This window comes from Plecotus auritus (genome assembly GCF_963455305.1).
Source record: "Plecotus auritus genome assembly, chromosome: 1".
Taxonomy (NCBI): Eukaryota; Metazoa; Chordata; class Mammalia; order Chiroptera; family Vespertilionidae; genus Plecotus; species Plecotus auritus.
Genome location: NC_137770.1, coordinates 165,589,995 through 165,608,307, shown reverse-complemented (window position 1 = coordinate 165,608,307; position 18,313 = coordinate 165,589,995). Strand labels below are relative to the sequence as shown.

Genomic DNA, 18,313 nt, shown 5'->3' with positions numbered 1-18,313 from the left:
ATATTTAATTAATTCGACAAATATTTATTGAGCATCTACTATGTCACAGTGTACAAAGGACAGGGGACACAATGGTGATCCAGATGGGCCTAATTCCTGCCTTCACAGAGCACATTTTGTTATCATTGTGATGAGTTCTACAAAGGAAATACTTATGAACACAGAATAATGGGTGAATGGTATTCTATGGTGTCAGCAAGGAAACAGAACATAGAATGAGAGCCAAGTAAAGATACATGCATATGTGGGAACTCTGTAACAAGAGTGGCTTTACACATCAGTGGAGAAATAAGAAACTAATTAGTGATACAGGAAAAAGAAACTTTCCATATGATGGAAAAGTGAAGTTGGGTTCTTACCTCAGACCATACACACACACACAGATCAATGAACTCCAGATGGACTAAAGACATAAATATATATATAAAAAGACTGACTCTGAAGTGAGGAAAGATTTCATAAACAAGACCAAGATGCTTGAACCTAAAGGAGAAGATTGATACATTTACATAATTAAAAAAACTGTAAAATAAGAAATACTCTAAATAAAGTTAAGACAACTGGTACAGACTGAGAACATATTTATAACACATATAAATAGACAAAGAATAGCCAGAACAGATAAAAAATACCAAGTCAATAAGAAAAAGATAACCTAGTAGAAAAATGAAAAAGAATATGAACAGGCAATTCATGAAAGAAAATTGGTCAATTAACATCTAATCAACTGTCTGTCCACTAAAGTAATAATATACTTAGAATTTTCATCTACCTTCAGCCTTTTACTAGTGTTGGTATCACCACTGTTTAAGCATAGACCAATTACTTTGTTTTTGAGGCTCACTTATAGTTTGAAAACCACACAACCACAACATGAACTCTGAGTGACTTTATGAACACAACTCATGAGACATGGCCCTTTAACACAAGAAACAAAAGATCCTGACACAGGGATATTTACTTTTGTGGTAAATCTTGGGCTTAATGAACAGTTTCCTCATGAATACTTGATTTCAATGCTAGCTCTGAATAACTTCAAACATTAAGCCGACTGGAGAACCCTCATGCTGCAGATCACTCACACGTGTGCTAAGAAGCCTTTATAATTAAAACACCAAGTTGGAAGAAACTTGTATTTCATTCTCATGTACACAGATGGGAATTCAGAAAAAGTTATTTTTAAAAATATACACTCTTAAAGAATATTTTAATTTTTAAAAAAATCAAAAGAAAAATTGAACAGTGCCTAAATCTTTATTTTTCATAACCTACATTTTTTTTCAAATTAGACAGTTTTACACTGAATGACACAAAAGGAAACTTAAATTACCAATAGTTACACATAAGCTTGATTCCAGTCTTAATGAAAATAGAACAAAAATAAAAATCCTCAAGAAAGCTCCTGTTTTGTGAACTGGCAGCTGTTGGCTCTCCTTTAGTCTTCGATTGTCTGCTGCTTTCTGTGTAACCCCTACTGACAGCTCACACCCTCCTCACCTGCTTACCTTGTGAGAAATATAACCTGCAGTGCTCCTGACTACAGCTAGTGACAGCTGGTGATGAGCTTTCAGGGGAGGGCCTGATCAGAAACATCATGACACTAACTCTTTAAGAAGCAACTACAATACTTGAAATTCATGTCTGCAGAAACGGGGCCAGATTCCTGTATTTCCAAAGTATCATCATCACACGATTGTACAAGTTAAAATGTCATTTGTGATCGCTGTATTTCTGATTCTATACCTCAAAATACTGCTGGGGAAAAACAGTTACATTTTTTAAAATGTACAAAGCCATATACTACTAGCCATTTGCATCACAGCTTCCTGTTGTGCCAACTCTCATTTTTTTCTGTGTAGAAAATCTAAAGGATAGTATCAGGAAGGTTTTTAGGACATTATATAGTTATTTGGCATATCACTTTGCTTAATTAAAAGGGATGTTATAAAAATCCATCAGAGCAACGTTTCAATTCTGAACGCCACAGACTGGCTGTGGGAGCAGTTGCTGCAGCGCATGCCTCACCATGGCGTGACTGGTCAGTGACCGCCTTCATCCTGCATGCAGCTGCTGAGCTCTCCACTCACCAGCAGGCACTGCCTCACAGAAAGGCTTTGTCATTATATCATTTGGGGATGACCGTGGTTCCCTCCTCCAGCAAAGATCACAACACTAAGAATTCCTAAGCTTGGAGCTTGCTTTTCCAACGCTCTTTATGGGACTCATTAGTTCAGGCAGAAGAGGTCAGTTATTTCTGATTTTTTTCATCAGTTATCTGGCAACCACAAAGAAATAATTTCCATGTTCCTTTTACAGGCATTTGCACAATATTAGCACTGCTGTGTACTTCCAGGTGTATAAAGGATGCTGGCTGCTCTGAGGAAGGTGTTTTCCTCCAGCAAGGTAATCAGGCTGGGCTATCTGTGATTTTCAGTAGTAGATTATTTTTCACTTCCCTTGAAGATACTGCCAGTTTTTGCTTTCTACAATACACTTCAAAAACCCTTTCACACCAACTATGATTAACACATATTTACATACTTTTAGGAAGAGCATGGACACATCCAAAGGCTTTCATGAGACTGTCCACTTCCCTCTGCAGTAGCAAAGCGGCAGAATCAGCTCAACACACCAGTTTAAAAGGGAAGAAAAACCTCAACAAATTAAAATAATATTCAAACCACAACATTTAGTTTATCTACATCCAGCTCAATAGCAACATTTATAATATATCAATAATTTTTATCAGATTTTTCTCTTTAGGGTACCTTTTTAATATGTTCTGATTATTTACAACTGTACAAGCAAAGCACACACTCCCAAGTGCACATATTTAATACAGTATCGACTATTTGCATTTACAGAATTTTTTAACAATCTGAAAAAAGATCAACTGTGTAAGATCTTCAAGGTATATTACAAACATGACGGCTAGTTCTCGTACTCCAGTACGTTTATTCAGTAAAACTAGCGCCAGTAGATCCCACATCACTGAGTAACTGCAATCCACTCACGCCAACCCAGGGGCCGGTCTCCAGGAATTCTACGCTGTCTTATACAAAAGTTAAGGCAAAGTCATTTTCAAGTTTAAATAAAATTCAAGTCTTTAAATATTGGATGGAAATAACTTTAAAAAAAAAAACAAAAACCCTCAGTCTTGTTAAATAACATTTTGTGGAATAAACTTGTATGGTTACATTTAGCAGGCAAGACTCTTAGTTTACTGCCTGCTGCTTAGAATACTTAAAGAAAAAATTTAGGCATTTTAAAAGAAAATAATTTATATTTAACTTTATTATAAACTGCTAGCTTTAGTGCATGCGGGTTCAGAGTGCAGCACTTCCAGAAGGGAATCAGTGAGACCCTCATCTTGGAGGTAAAGAGAGCGGGAATTCTTATCCTCCACCACCACAGGGCACCACAAACACATTCTCTCACGATTAAGTAATGTTCAGTCTGTGTGCCGATGCGGAGGTACAGGGAGAAGCCCATGGAAGCTGGCTAACGTGTGGGAGACTTGGGAGCCCTATGGGCTTCCAGCCCTCCCGCCAGCTCATGGGAACAAAACACCACCAGGGTACAATGTCATGGTAACATGTCAGTGGGCAACAAAGTTTATGTTTTCATTTAAGTTCTATTCACAATGTGCTTTGAATTTATCTTACATTAACAGCCACTGAGACTGGAGTGAGGAGCTGGTTACTTGCTTGCAGTGCATTGAAACTCAAGGTTTTAGGCTCTCAGGGGTTCTCTGCAGATTCATTCTGCCCAGTAGATAAAAGATGGACTGTACTTTTTACAAAAAGCTAGGATCACTTGTTAGAGTTCTGAATGAGTACACGGCCCAGGCCAGTGTGCGGTACCCTCTGACCCATCCCTCCTCCAGGCTACACCCACAGCCCTCAGCTTCGCCCGTTTTCCTGTTGGTCTGACATCCTTAGAGATATGTACTTGCTAACCAGTTATTTTAAAAAATAAAGTAGCACAGTTCCGCTTAATTTAGAAAAACTCACTATTTATAGCTTGCATTCATAGCCACATGGAGGCTTAATAAAAAATATCAATTTGTTAGGATAAATGCATTTTCTATCCTGAAAAAAATCAGACTTATGCATCACCTCCAATTAAGCACCAACCTAAAATAAGGTTTATATTAATTAAATCCTGAAAAATAGATTTTTTTCAAGAGGGGGGAACATCTGACTGAGAAGAAAAATAACTTGCAGGCATCTCATGGGCCTTGTCTACACTGCAAGCTCCTAACCAGCAGCTCATTCTCGGTACCAAGTGGGACAGTGCTTAGTTGTGGCGACCTCAGCTCCTCACAGCCCTCCCTGACCTCGGCACTCACTGAGGGGACCTGGGAGGGGAGCTCTGTTCTCTGTGTGAATGCTTCCCTGCAGGCGGGGGTGAGGGCCGGCAGCCTGGTGGCCTTCTCTGGTCACTGGGTAGTCCTTGGTTGGACTTGGGGGCAGGGAGCTCTCTCTCCACCAGCTTCTTTTCTTCCTTCCCACAACCAACAGTGTTTGGCTTTTGTTCTTTTGGGGGTGGCAATGGGGAGGACGAAGGCTCTCTACTTGTCCTCTGGCAAATCTCGGCGTAGCTGGGTTTTCGCAGTTCCTGGGAAAAGACACAGCTCTGGGATTAATTATATGCAGAACATGACATCTCATCTCCAGGGGCAACAGGTGAAATACTGTTCTTCCAAGGTAAAAAAACATTTTTTTTTTTGTTCTGGTCGGTGTTACTAAGTGATTAGAGCATTGGCCTGTGGACTGATGGGCCACAGGCTCAATTCCCAGTCAAAGCCACATACCTGGGTTTCGGGTTTGAACTCTGGCCCCAGATGGGGTGGCAACCAATCAATATGTCTCTCTTATATCAATGTTTCTCTCTCCCCAACCCTCCCTCTGAAAGTCAATGGAAAAAACATCCTTAGGTGAGGATTAAAAAAAAAAAAAAAAAAAAAAAAAAAAAAGAACAAAAATGTTTTCAACTGTAACCAATTCCCACATTCAAAAATATTTTTATTTTTAAAGATGCCATAAATGTAAAAAATGTAGTTTCCCCCGCAGCACAACTTTTCCACTAAGAAACTCTAGAAATATCTTATAAAAATAGGCAAAACTAGGAAAGGCATTGATGTGTAAAGTGCTGACTGAACTCCTTCCAACTTGAAGCATTCTTGAGCCACATGAGGCCTCAAAGGAGGCCTAAGAAAACCAGGTGCCCCAAGAAGACATGAACAGCACCAGCTTTCTCTGCCCTTGCTTTCTATAAATAGTCCAGCTTACAAATGAACGTCAGAATTGTCTTTAAAATTTTTTGCATTCATTTTTAACTATAGAAGACTGGTGGTGTGGGTTTAGGAAAGAAGAGTTAAAAACTTGGAAAAAAAGTTAGCAGGTTTTCAGGTAAGTAGAAGCATTAAGGCTAAGTAACCAAAGAACAGTTAAAATTATTTGTTAAATAAATCATTTGTTAACTTGAAAATAATTTTAACCTAAAAAAAGTCTTTTCTTTAAAGAGTCAAAATAGTGGACAGTAAGGGTTTAACTCCTTAATCTAAATGACAAAGCTCACCAAGACCAAACTGAGGAAACACAAAACCGAACAGAATATGCTGGATCCACCTGGAGGGGAGGGAAGGGAAGGGAAGGAGGGGGTGGGCTGGGCGTGATGGGCAGGGCGAGGTGCCTCTGTGTTCTCAATACCAGTGAGCAACAGCTACACTCAGACAGAGCATGTATCCTATGGGGAACAGGAGCTGGAGTTTTGAGACTACTCAAAAGGACAAGCCCCCTCAACTGACACTAGAGAGCCCAGGGCAATGGTGACAAGAAATAAGCAATTAGCACATATCCAAGGTATCCTGCAAAGGAAGCACACTGCACACAGCAGTAAAAGCCCACCAAATTAGACTGCTGACAATGAGCTGATCTGAGAAGGAGCTGCTTTCCTCCGGCCCCGTGCCCCTGGCACCTACCGTGGTGGTGCCGTTCACCTGCACCGATTTACTGGCGGTGGTGGAAGTAAGTCTGTCTGCGCTCGGGGCTTCCCTCGGCTTCTCCACCACCTTGGGGTCCCTGTGAAAAGAGCACCCAACAAGTGAGTCACACATAACAGCAATCCCAGTGGGTAAGGAGGAGGCAGCAGGATTATACTTACTCGGGCAGGTGGGCGGGGGAAGGGGTTCGTTCATGGGCCACGGACAAGGTGCAAGGGACTGGCCCTGAGGGCTCTCTGGAGGTTGCTGTGGGAAGAGTGCTCGTGCCTGCATCTGCGCTGAGGCTCTGAAAACCAGTGGAGTTAGAGTTTACAGTCAGGTAGAGAAGCATGGGTCGCATCTCTCATCTACAACACACCAACAGGTACCAGCCCGACTGACTCAGACAGCTGCCCCCCCTCATTCCTGTGGCACCAGGTGGGTATTGTGGTGCGGGGTGGGCAGTCAGAAAAGGAAACAGAGACCAAATCTGTCCTCCTAGTTGTTTTATCTGCCAGCTTGTTTTTCCAAATGAACAAATATCAAAAACACCTATTCATCTCCAACACCATCATTCATTCAGAACCACCTGAAAGCTGGATGAATGGAAGTCCTACAACTGGAGAAGTAAAGAAGAAAGCACACTGAGACTGGTAGGAGGGGAGAAGGTGAGGACCGGGTAGGTGACACCCAAGTGTGTGGTTTATGTAATAGGGAGGGCCTGTGGAGGCTGCCCATAAGGAGCAAGGGGTCCCAGCCCCAAACCAGACCTCCAGTCCAGGTTTCCAGAGCTGGGAAGAGAAGTCCCCCTAACTTTCGGCTGTAAAAATCAACGGGGATTGTGACTGAGGGACATGGAGGCTGCTGGACACACAGGTCCAGCACATGAACTTACTCAAGACTCTGAACTCCAGCATCAGGCAGCTTTGGGGAATCCAGACACATACAGGGAGAACTGGATTATCTGGCATCGGGGCAGGAACTGGGGGCAGCTTTCTCCCAGACAAGGGTGCTCACAGGGGTCATGGTTCCTGTGCTGGGACCTCCCCTATCACAGAGCTGACTGGCAGCCATATCTGAGTCTCCATCAGCCTGGCTCACAATGTTCAGTCCACCCTGGTGATTCCCTGAGATCCCGCCCCATCCAATTTGCAGCCCCACCCAAGCTTGTTTGCAGCTGCTTTTCCATATGAATGGCCTGTCCTGGCTCAGGCTTCAGACTTCCATAAAATCCCTCAAACAAGCTGCAGCTGGTGTCAGCATATCTTGAAGTATCAATAGAAGGCCCAAGACCCAGCACTAGCATCAGCCTGACTTACTTCACAGCTGGGCCTTGCCTTGGCACTTCTAAACCCAATACAATTAGCAGCCATCTGCAGATCTCTCTGTAGCTCCTGTGAGATAGCCCCAGAGCCAGTGCACCTGCTGGAAAGCTTCAGACCACACCAGATTACAACTCTACACATCCACAAGCAAAACACTCAAGGGGAAGACTTGCTTCATAGCGGTTTCTCCTGCACAGCAGCTCTCCCACTGTAGATGCAGCTGGTCCTCACAGCCAATTGGCCTGGAGGTCAATTCCTCCCAGTGATGCCAAAAACAATTAAGGCTCAACTTCAAGACTGTGCACACAGCCCACACAAAGGCGCACCTAGAGTGCTCAGCTCAGGTGACTGGAGAGGCTGAGCTACTGGGCCCTACAGGACACCCACTATATAAGGCCACTCCACCAATTCTAGGAGACATAGCAGCTCTACCTAATACACAGAAACAAATACAGGGAAGCAGCCAAAATGCAGAGACAAAGAAACAGGTCACAAATGAAAGAAATGGAAGAAAGCAAACTACTAGATTCAGAGTTCAAAACCATGGTTATAATGTTACTCAAAGATCTACTTAGAGCTTCAAAGGGCTTAGTGAGACTTTCAAGGTTCTTATGAGAATGTCAAAGACATGAAAAAGGACCAGTCAGAAATTAAGTATACACTAACTGAAATAAAAAATAATTTACAGGGATTAAATAGTAAAGATTCCGAGAATCAAATCAATGATTTGAAATATGAGGAACCAAAAACATCCAATTAGAAAAGAAAAAAGAATCAAAAAATATGAAGATAGTCTCTGGGACAACTTCAAGCATAGCAACATTCGCATTATGGGGTAGTCAGAAGAAGAAGAGAGAGAGCAAAATACTGAAAACCTATTTGAAGAAATAATGACAGAAAACTTTCTCTACCTGGTGAAAGAAACAAATTTATAAGCCCAGGAAGTGCAGAGTCCCAAACAAGAGGAACCCAAAGAAGCCCATACCAAGACAAATCATAATTAAAATGACAAGGGTTAAACACAAAGAGAGAATCTTAAAAGTAGCAAGAGAAATGCAGTTAGTTACCTACAAGGGAGCACCCATAGGATTGTCAGGCAGGCCAGAAGGGAGTGGCAAGAAATATTCAAAGTGATGAATAGCAAGGACATATAACCAAAATTATTCTACCCAGCAAAGCTGTCATTTAGAATTGAAGGCCAGATAAAGAGCTTCACAGACAAGAAAAAGCTAAAGGAGTTCATCGCCACCAAACCAGTATTACATAAAATGTTGCAGAGTATTCTTTAAGAAGAAGAAGATAAAAAATATGAATAAAATGGCAATAAATGCGTATCTATCAACAATGGAATCCGAAAACCAAAATAAATGAACAAGAAACCCAATGAACAAAATAAACTTGTGAGAAAAATAGAATCAGCGGCATGGAAACATGGAACAGACTGATGAATCTCAGAGGGAAGAGGGGAGGGAAGGCAGGAAGAGATTAACCAAAGATCTTATATGCATATATACATTACCTATGGACACAGACAATAGGGTGGTGAAGGCCTGGGACAGGGCAGGAACAAGGTGGAGGGGGGGCAATGGCGGGAAAGAAGAGGAACATCTGTAATACTCTCAACAATAAAGATTTAAAAAGTAAGAAAAAAAATATGAAATTAAAAAAAAATAATAACACAAAAACAATCCCAGGGAGTGATGTGTTAACTTTCTCAATTAACAGGGGAATAAACTGAACTCAGAACTTTTAAATTAATCATCCATGGTCATAAGGCAAAGCCTGATACCAGATCTCCAACCACTGACAACCACCCCACCCCTGTACACAGTGACAGCTCATACATGCTGTCTTCTTCATGATGTGCAATTAATAAAGGCAGGAGAGTAAATAAATATTTGGAAGGGCGATTAAGTGTAAAAAGACATTTCCTAAAATTGTACTTGTCAAAGTAGACAAAAGGTTCAGAAGTAAACTAAACAGAAAAGTGCTAAGGGAGATGAATAGAACAGCAACATCTATATCCCTTTGTCCCCAGCAGAGTGAGCAGACACGTGCAGCATCCCTGAGAACCATCATCTTTTATTACTTTGTATTCAAGGTTGGTGGAAATGTGGGAAAGGGAAATACCTCCTTTTTTGGAAAATCTGTTACCAAGGATCTTTTGATCCTGACACACTGGAATGTAAGGAGTCAGAATGTGACCAGCACCTCAAATGTGAGGCCTTCCCCAAGCTCCTGCACTGTTGCTAAATCCCCTCCCCACCAGCTCTGAATCTCAAGTGTCACAGAGACAGAAAAGACTATTGTAGGTGCTCCCAAAAGAAGCAGGGATGCAGGCTCTCACCTGGCCATGGAATCAGGCTCTGACTTTTTTAAAGTAGCAATTCTTTCTTCCAAAGAAATCTTACACAGAAATTTAAATATAAGAAGTAATAATTGCCCTAACTGGTTTGGCTCAGTGGGTAGAGCAGCGGACTCAAGGGTCCCAGGTTCGATTTCGGTCAAGGGCATGTACCTTGGTTGCGGGCACATTCCCAGTAGGGAGTGGGCAGGAGGCAGCTGATCGATGTTTCTCTCTCATCGATGTTTCTAACTCTCTATCCCTCTCCCTTCCTCTCTGTAAAAAAATCAATAAAATATATTTTTTTAAAAAAGAAGTAATAATTGATAGGCCAGCTTGCTCTGTCCACCACTGGGGGGAATAAAGTCAGTCTGAAACTAGACCACAATCTTTAAAATGCACTTAGATCTATGAGGCACTTAGAACTCAGAAATGACTATTTAAAAGTTTAGAATAATGCGTCTGGCTAGTGTGGCACAGTGGACTGAGCATTGTCCCATGGACCAAGAGGTCCCGGGCTCGATTCCTGGTGGGCTCGTTCCCAGTAGGGGGGCATGCAAGAGACAGCTGTTCAATGTGCCTCTTTCATCAATGTTTCTACCTCTCTTTCTCTTCCTCTCTATCCAAAAATCAATAAAAACATATATTTTTTAAAAGTTTAGAATAATGCACAAGACATGCCAAGTTTAATATGTGATTGATATTATAACCTTGAAGGTTAAAAACAGGAGCAGTAATCACATGCCAGCGTAAAGAGGACTAAAAACTGGCTATAAATCCCATGTAAGCCTCAGCTTGGTGACTGATGGGCTTCAAAGTTGCATTTAGATAGTCTAGATGCGGCCTTCTCCAATCCGGGGTGGGGGGTGGGGGGTGGGGGGGTGGGTAGGGGGTAGGGTGTTCTGATGCCTGACATCTGGGAGTGATATGGAATGGGTTTCCATTGGAAAAATACATAGGGGGATTACTCCTGGCAGCAGCACAAATATCTCTGTACCTCATTAACTATAGCAGATCCCAGAAGGAGTGCTGGAAAAGAATTCCCTGTGACTTCAGTAGCGCAAGCTTATTCCTGGGATTGTAATCACATAGGACTGAAAGCAGCCTGTCTGGAGCCTACAGAGCTCATCAAAAGCCACCAGTATTAAAGTTATTTCAGGCTTCTTGTTATTCGTGTAGTTTACTAAAAATTATATTACTTCTGGTATAATCCAGGTTTTTCTGTTTTATTCTTCTGACTGGTAAATAAAGGCAGGTCCTGAATAGCAATAATAAATAAATGCAATCTGAGTTTCTAGGTGAGAGAAAGCATCTAAACTGCACACTATGGCACAGGTTTCTCCCTTGAATCTTGGAAGACTGGGAATTAAGAGGCAGGCTCCAGTTCTGGGTTCAGCTTTGACTCTACCATTCAAAATTTGTGTGGCCTCTGAAAACCCTTTACCCTCTCTGGACCTCCTCTGTCTGTGAAAAAAATTGTGTGTGTAAAGAGCTTAGCCCAGTGCCTATTAGGAAATGAATGCTTAGTAAATGCTAGCAACAATTAAGCTTGTGACATGTATCTTACCCTTTCCTTTGATCCTAGCAGCAAGCTAGACAGCCTGTTTTCAAACAAGTCCTCAGTCTTCAAGTGGCCTGCTGCCCCAGGCAGTGGGGGAAAATTAGACAGTCCCAATTCAAAGCTCGGGGATGGAGGTTTTGGTGGAGTTGGAGATTGGGTCTGACTCCTCTGAAAGAGAACAACACCACAAAGTCGCACAAGTGTAGACAGTACAGTGCTAAGAAACACACCAGAATAGTAAGGCAATAATCTGTTCTCTAATCTTCTGATTTCCACTTCTGTCTAAAAACACAAACATAATCTGACCACAACACTTTGTCACCTAATCAAAGGTCACTTAGTAGGTCAAGTCACTTAGAAGGCAACTTCCATCATCGAGAGCATAGCTGTAAATCTGAGCCCTCAGAGGCAACTGCTGTGCGGAGCTGCTTCTCTATGACCAAGACCCTTTGGTCCCTGGTGCAAGACACAGGTAAGCTGCAAAGTGATAGCTATGAACAAGGAAGATGCTGTGGAACAAGTGGACCCCACTTTCAAAAATCAGAGTAGCCTGAGTCTAGACATTAACCTATTCATCTCCAGACAAATTTTGTGTTATTATGAAATAGTGTGTAATTTAGGTCATAAAGGATAGCAAAAAAAAACACAAACCCCCGAAAAACAAAGAAGGCCACTCTTCCAACTATCTACAACTTATGTATGAAAGATTTCCATTACAGTAAAAAAACGGTTTAACAAAAAAATAAATAAATAATAATAAGGGGGGGGGGGTTCAGTTATCCTACATAATAAAAGGCTAATATGCAAATTGACTGAACAGTGGAACGACTGGTTGCTATGATGCACACTGACCACCAGGGGGCAGACACTCAATGCAGGAGCTGCCCCCTGGTGGTCAGTGCGCTCCCAAAGAGGGAGCGCCACTCAGCCAGAAGCCAGGCTCACACCTGGTGAGCACAGGGGCGGTGGCAGGAGCCTCTCCCATCTCCAAGGCAGCGCTAAGGATGTCCCACTGACAGCTCCCAGACTGTGAGAGGATGCAGGCCAGGCTGAGGGACCCCGCCCCCCACCCAAGTGCACGAATTTCCACTGGGCCTCTAGTCTGAAAATAAACTTATGGAAACATTATATTTTTAAATCCCTAAGTAAAAATATGGTATTAAGAGATTATCACATTCCTGACTTCAAGAAAGTAAATTCAGCAGAATAATATCCAAGTGTAAATCATCAGCCCAAGCTCTTAGGAAAAAGGCAGTGATATAATTTTATTGAAAAACTACAATCAACCTGTTTTAATAAGCTAGAAGTAATTTTGTAGGTGTTCAAGTCCTTGGCTGAAGGCAAAAAGGAACAGAAAGGAAACGAAGTTTCTACTTAGGTGGTATTTTTGTTGAATGTTAGCCACTTTGAGTGGATGCACTGCTCTCATGGGGCTCACTTAACTTTGAAGGGCTAATACTCCCCAGAAACTTATACTAACAGGAAGATCATTCCCTCCAGAAGCAGAATCTGGAGAAAGTCTGTTAGAACTCAAGTGAGAGCAGGTTAAGGATGACATGGATATGAGGTGGCAGCAATCCCATGCCTCCTCTGGGCAGCCTGCCAGCCACTCTCCTTCATTACAGTGCAGGCAGTGAGTAGAGCCTCACTCTGCTCAGTCATGAGCCCTCGGAGTAGAGCTTGCACTAACTAACAGGAGCCATGATGGTCTCTGTAATTCAACAAATCTAGAAGGCTATGCATAGACACCATGATCTCAAAGCAATTTTCAGGTTTTATTTTATAGATTTTCGTGTTTTCAGAAGATAAGCATTTCTAAGGAGAAAGAGTTCACAAAAATTTACTACATCTCGATTTTTAGGGACAAAAGAGGCAGGCAACAACTGCCCAGGCACAAGAGGTACACAATGACAGGACTTACTGATGGGATTTGCTCTTGAAGGTAAGTGTCTAACATTTTTTAGCATCTGATGGGCTTTAGGTGAGGTATGAATGCTGCCCCAGTCCTATGGGTTTGGTCGGGCCAACGCTTACCTATATGTTATGTTTCTAGATTTCTGAAATCATCAGACTGTGCAAAAACAGGTGCAATCTCTTTAATAAGTATAACTGTGTTACGTACCTGGGCTTCTAAGTGGTTCCCAAGTATGAACATGTGAATGAGGAACATGGAACAAAATGAAACAGAAATGGCAACGAGAGAAAATTACACCTTTTTAGGTGATATAATGAGTGAGCAATGGGAGTAACTCATATAAGATAACTAGACTCTGAAGAGATTCAGATGGTAGTCTTGCTAAACATTACAGCAGGGGTGGGGAACCTTTTTCTGCCAAGTGCCATTTGGATATTTATAACATCACTAGAGGCCTGGCGCACAAAATTCATGCACAGGTACGGTCCCTAGACCTGGCCTGCAATCAGGGCCATCTTCCCTGGCTGCCGGCAGTCAGCCCCCCAACCCTTGGTTCCCCGTTCACCATTGGGCAATCAGAGCCTGTCAACAGGGGGGACAAACCGAGAGGTTGGCCGTTCCCACCCGCTTGCCGGCCCTGTCCCCTGCCGTGGGTTGCCCTGTGTGGGGCAACCAGCAGGGCAGGGGCCTTGGCCTGGTGCCACCAGTGTCCACCGCAACCCATCCCTGGTTCCCGATGGCGACAGAGCCTGCCATGCAGGGGAAGGGACCAAGAGTTTGTCCAGCAGGTCCCAACTGGGCAATCAGGGCCTGTGGACAGCTCCTGTGTTGAGTGTCTGCCCCCTGGTGGTCAGTGAACATCATAGCAACCGGTTGTTCCAACATTCGGTTGGTTTGCATATTACCCTTTTATTATATAGGATTTGAAGGCCATACAACATGATAAACTTAAAAATTAGTCTGCTATATTTGGTAAAACATTTTATTAACTCACCCCTAATGCCTTGGCAGAGACAGGCCAAATGATTTTGAGGGCCTTATATATTCCCCACCCCTGCATTACAGGAATCATTAATTCCAACTGAAATCAACTGATATAAATTGCCTCACCAAAGGGTTCACTAAAAACTAGACTAAATCAGCTATAACATAGAATTATGGAAATTATGACTAATTTGCACTTTCTAAGTTCCAAAGAAAACACATCTTCTGTAATGGGAAAGTACATACTTGATGACTCAGGGGACTGGACCAATAATTTTCCTATCTTTGCCAACTGTGGAGTTTATTCTACACCTGCAAGTCCAGGAAACACTGTTCCTTCCCTCATGTCTTCCTGCAAACTGCCAGAATGTTCTCCAATGATGTGTGTGGAAACGGACCATATTAGCACTCGACAAAGCTCAGTAGAGAACTACGCATAGGCTGAACTGTCATCACCCAAGAAAACAGGACCCTGCCTCACATGCCCAACACTCACATAAACCCACCACCATAAGTTACAGCAGAGGCAATGATTTGAAGGCAATGTTTTGAAGGAAAAAGATGGGTGAAGTATTTTCTACATGGGAAAAGTTTATTCTGTTTGCCAAACTGAATAAGCCCAGTTATTTTAAATTATAATATACTAGTGGCCTGATGCACAAAATCGTGCACGGTGTGTGTGTGTGTGTGTGTGTGTGTGTGTGTGTGTGTGTGTGTGTGTGTGTGTGTATGTGTGTATGTGTGTGTGTGTGTGTTCCTCAGCCCGGCCTGCACCCTCTCCAATCTGGGACCCCTCGAAGGATGTCCTACTGCTGGTTTACAGGGATCGGGCCTAAACCCGCAGTTGGACATCCCTCTCACAATCCGGGACTGCTGGCTCCTAACCGCTCGCCTGCCTGCCTGATTACCCCTAACCACTCTGCCTGCTGGCCTGCTCACCCCCAAATGCCCCCGCCCCCGCCAACCTGATCACCCCCAACTGCCCCCCGTGCCAGTGTGCTCATCCCCAACTGCCCCCCCCCCTGCAGGCCTGCTCACCCCCAACTGCCCCCCCACCCCCCCGCTGGCCAGCTTGCCCCTACCTTCCCTCCCCACTGGCCTGCTCGCCCCCAACTGCACCCCTACTGGCCTGATCACCTCCAACTGACCCCCACTGACGGCCAGCTTGCCCCAACAGGCCCCCCTGCTGGTCTGCTTACCCCCAATGGCCCCGCCCCCCACCAGCCTGATCACCCACAACTGCCGTCCCATCCTGGCCTGATCACCCACCACGGCCCTCCCCTCTTGGCCTCTAACTGCCTCTACCTCGGCCCCGCCACCATAGCTTTGTCCAGAAGAATGCCGGAAGGTCTCCTGGAAGGTCTCCTAGTCTAATTAGCATATTACTCTTTTATTAGTATAGATAGAGGCCTGGTGCACGGGTCGGGGCCGGCTGGTTTGCCCTGGAGGGTGTCCCGGATCAGAGTGGGGGTCCCGGCCAGCCGAAGGGCTGAGGGACGTTTTCAGGCTGGCCACACCCCCTTCAGGGTGGGGGGTCCCGCTGGGGTGCCTGGCCAGCCTGGGTGAGGGGCTGATGGCTGTTTGCAGGCTGGCCAAGCCCCCCAGTGGAACCCTCACCCCATGGGGTTGTGGCCAGCCTGGGTGAGGGGCTGATGGCTGTTTGCAGGCTGGCCATGGCCCCCAGCGACCCAAATTCCCAGCCCCTCCTTTTTTTTCCTTTCTTTTTTTTCAGTGCCTCCTTGAGCAGAGGCCAGGGTCAGCTGGAAGCAGGTATCTGGGATTTATTTACCTATAATTGAAACTTTGTAGCCTTGAGCGGGGGCCAGGGTCGGCTGGTAGGGCAACCCAGGCTCCCAGCCCCTCCTTGAGTGGAGGCCAGGGCCAGCTGAAAGCAGGTATCTGGGATTTATTCATCTTCTATAATTGAAACTTTGTAGCCTTGAGTGGAGGCCAGGGCCAGCCAGGGCAGGCGGGAAGCTTGGCTTCCTCCATGGCCGGGGGCAAACCAAGCCTCCTGCTCGCTCCAGCTCTGTGGCCGCCGCCATCTTGGTTGGGTTGATTTGCATACTTGCTCTGATTGGCTGGTGGGCATAGCGGAGGTACGGTCAATTTGCATGTTTCTCTTTTACTAGATAGTATAGTTAACCACATGCAAAGACTCATGTGGACACCAGCAGATAGACTACATCATGTGCATAATATGTTCTGGCTATACCTACTGCATAACACATATGTGCACCATGTACTATCTCAGAAAACTAGTCACCACCTTCTCCCGATTAAAGCATCAAAAATATCAGCTATCACTTCATGGATATCACATAAAAAGAAAATTTCTTTTAAAATGCTCCTTATTACATCTTAACGTTATTCTTAATGTAACTGTAATTACATTTCATGCTTGCTTAATATAGATTTAAATGTCTTGCAAAAATAACACAAGCTTGATGTACTCACTGTAAACTTCTCCTCCCTTTTTTTCCGGTAACCAAAGGAATTTTTCCTAGAGGAGAGAAAAGCAAAACAGTTAATTTTTTCCCACTTGGAGCTTTTTATATTGTTGACACTATTACACATGTCCCCCATTCCCCACTCCATGTTGCCCACCTGCATCCCCCTCTCCCTTGGCCTTCATCACTGTTGTCTGTATCTATGGACTATGAATGTATGTTCTTTGGCTAATCTCTACCTTCTTTTATCCAATACCTCCCACCTCCCTCCCCTCTGACATTTGTCAGTCTGTTCCATGTATCCATGCCTTTGTTCATCAGTTTGTTTTGTTTATTAGATGCCACATATTAGTGAGATTATATGTTATTTGTCTTTCTGACTGGCTTATTTTGCTTAACTCAATAATCTCCAGGTCCATCCATGCTGTTGCAAGGAGTTAAGAGTTCCTTTTTTTTAATAGCCACATACTATTCCACTGTCTAAATGTACCACAGTCTTTTTATCCACTCATCTACTGATGGGCACTTGCGCTGTTTCCAGATCTTGGCTATTATAAATAACGCTGCTATAAACATAGGCGTGAATATATTCTTTTTGATTGGTGTTTTGGGATTCTTAGGATATATTTTCAATAGTGTGATCGCTAGGCCAAATGGCAGTTCCATTTTTAATTTTTTTTAAATATATTTTTATTGACTTTTTACAGAGAGGAAGGGAGAGGGATAGAGAGAAACATGGATGAGAGAGAAACATCGATCAGCTGCCTCCTGCACGCCCCCTACTGGGGATCGAGCCTGCAACCAAGGTATGCCCTCGACCAGAATCGAACCTGGGACCTTTCAGTACACAGCCCAACGCTCTATCCACTGAGCCAAACCAGTCAGGGCCATTTTTAATTTTTTGAGGAAACGCCATACTCTTTTCCACAGTGGCTGCATCAGTCTGCATTCCCACCAACAGTGCATTAGGGTTCCCTTCTCTTCACATCCTCATCAGCACTTGTTTGTTGATTTATTGATGGTAGCCATTCTGGTAAGGTATGAGGTGATACCTTATTGTAAGTTTTTTTATTTAAAAATAAATTTTAAAAAATTTGATTTTAGAGAGAAAGGGAGAGAGAAAAAGATAAAGAGAGAGTAATAGAGAGAGGAACATTGATGCAAGAGCAGAACATTAATCGGCTGCCTCCTGCATGCCCCATATCAGGGAGTGAGCCCTCAACCCCGGCACGTGCCGCACGCAGAAATTGAACCGGTGACTTTTTGGTGCACAAGACAACGCTCAACCATCTGAGCCACAATGGCCAGGGCTCACTGTAGTTTTAATTTGCATCTCTCTGATGATTCCCATTTGGAACATTTTTCATTGGGCACATGTAAGAGCACACATATTTAATCTTAATGATTTTCTATTCTTTTACAATGACTTTTGATTCAAAATCCCAACCTTAAGAAGTGTAAGCAAAAGAAACAAAAACTGTATAGTAAAGGACTAAAAATGATGTCTAGATAGGAAAATAAAAATATTAAAAGAATATTCCTAGTGGCTATTTCAAATTTTTGTTATATCTATCTTGAACATCCATTCAGTTGGATGACAGGATGTGTAAAATCTGACACTGAACTACACAAGTGAATTGTGAGAGGATGATGATAAAATGTATTGGATTTATCATCAAAATGCAACTGGCTCCTAGTAGAGCCTAAATGCCTGACTGTAGCCTGGCTGGTGTGGCTCAGTAGTTGAG

At 43.4% G+C, this 18,313-nt stretch overlaps 1 protein-coding gene across 2 annotated transcripts in view; it reads right to left on the bottom strand.

Moving 5' to 3' along the window:
- Positions 1 to 1,235: 1,235 nt before the first annotated feature.
- Positions 1,236 to 18,313, bottom strand: part of LARP4B (La ribonucleoprotein 4B) — a 100,980-nt gene continuing 83,902 nt past the window's right edge. For both annotated transcript variants that reach the window (XM_080682190.1, XM_080682189.1), the window contains 5 exons: positions 16,573 to 16,618; positions 11,223 to 11,384; positions 6,169 to 6,293; positions 5,987 to 6,086; positions 1,236 to 4,620 (listed from right to left, as the gene is read on the bottom strand). In XM_080682190.1, the coding sequence (XP_080538316.1) occupies positions 4,348 to 4,620; positions 5,987 to 6,086; positions 6,169 to 6,293; positions 11,223 to 11,384; positions 16,573 to 16,618 (706 nt within the window). In that variant the 3' untranslated portion in view covers positions 1,236 to 4,347. The remainder of the gene's footprint in view (positions 4,621 to 5,986; positions 6,087 to 6,168; positions 6,294 to 11,222; positions 11,385 to 16,572; positions 16,619 to 18,313) is intronic.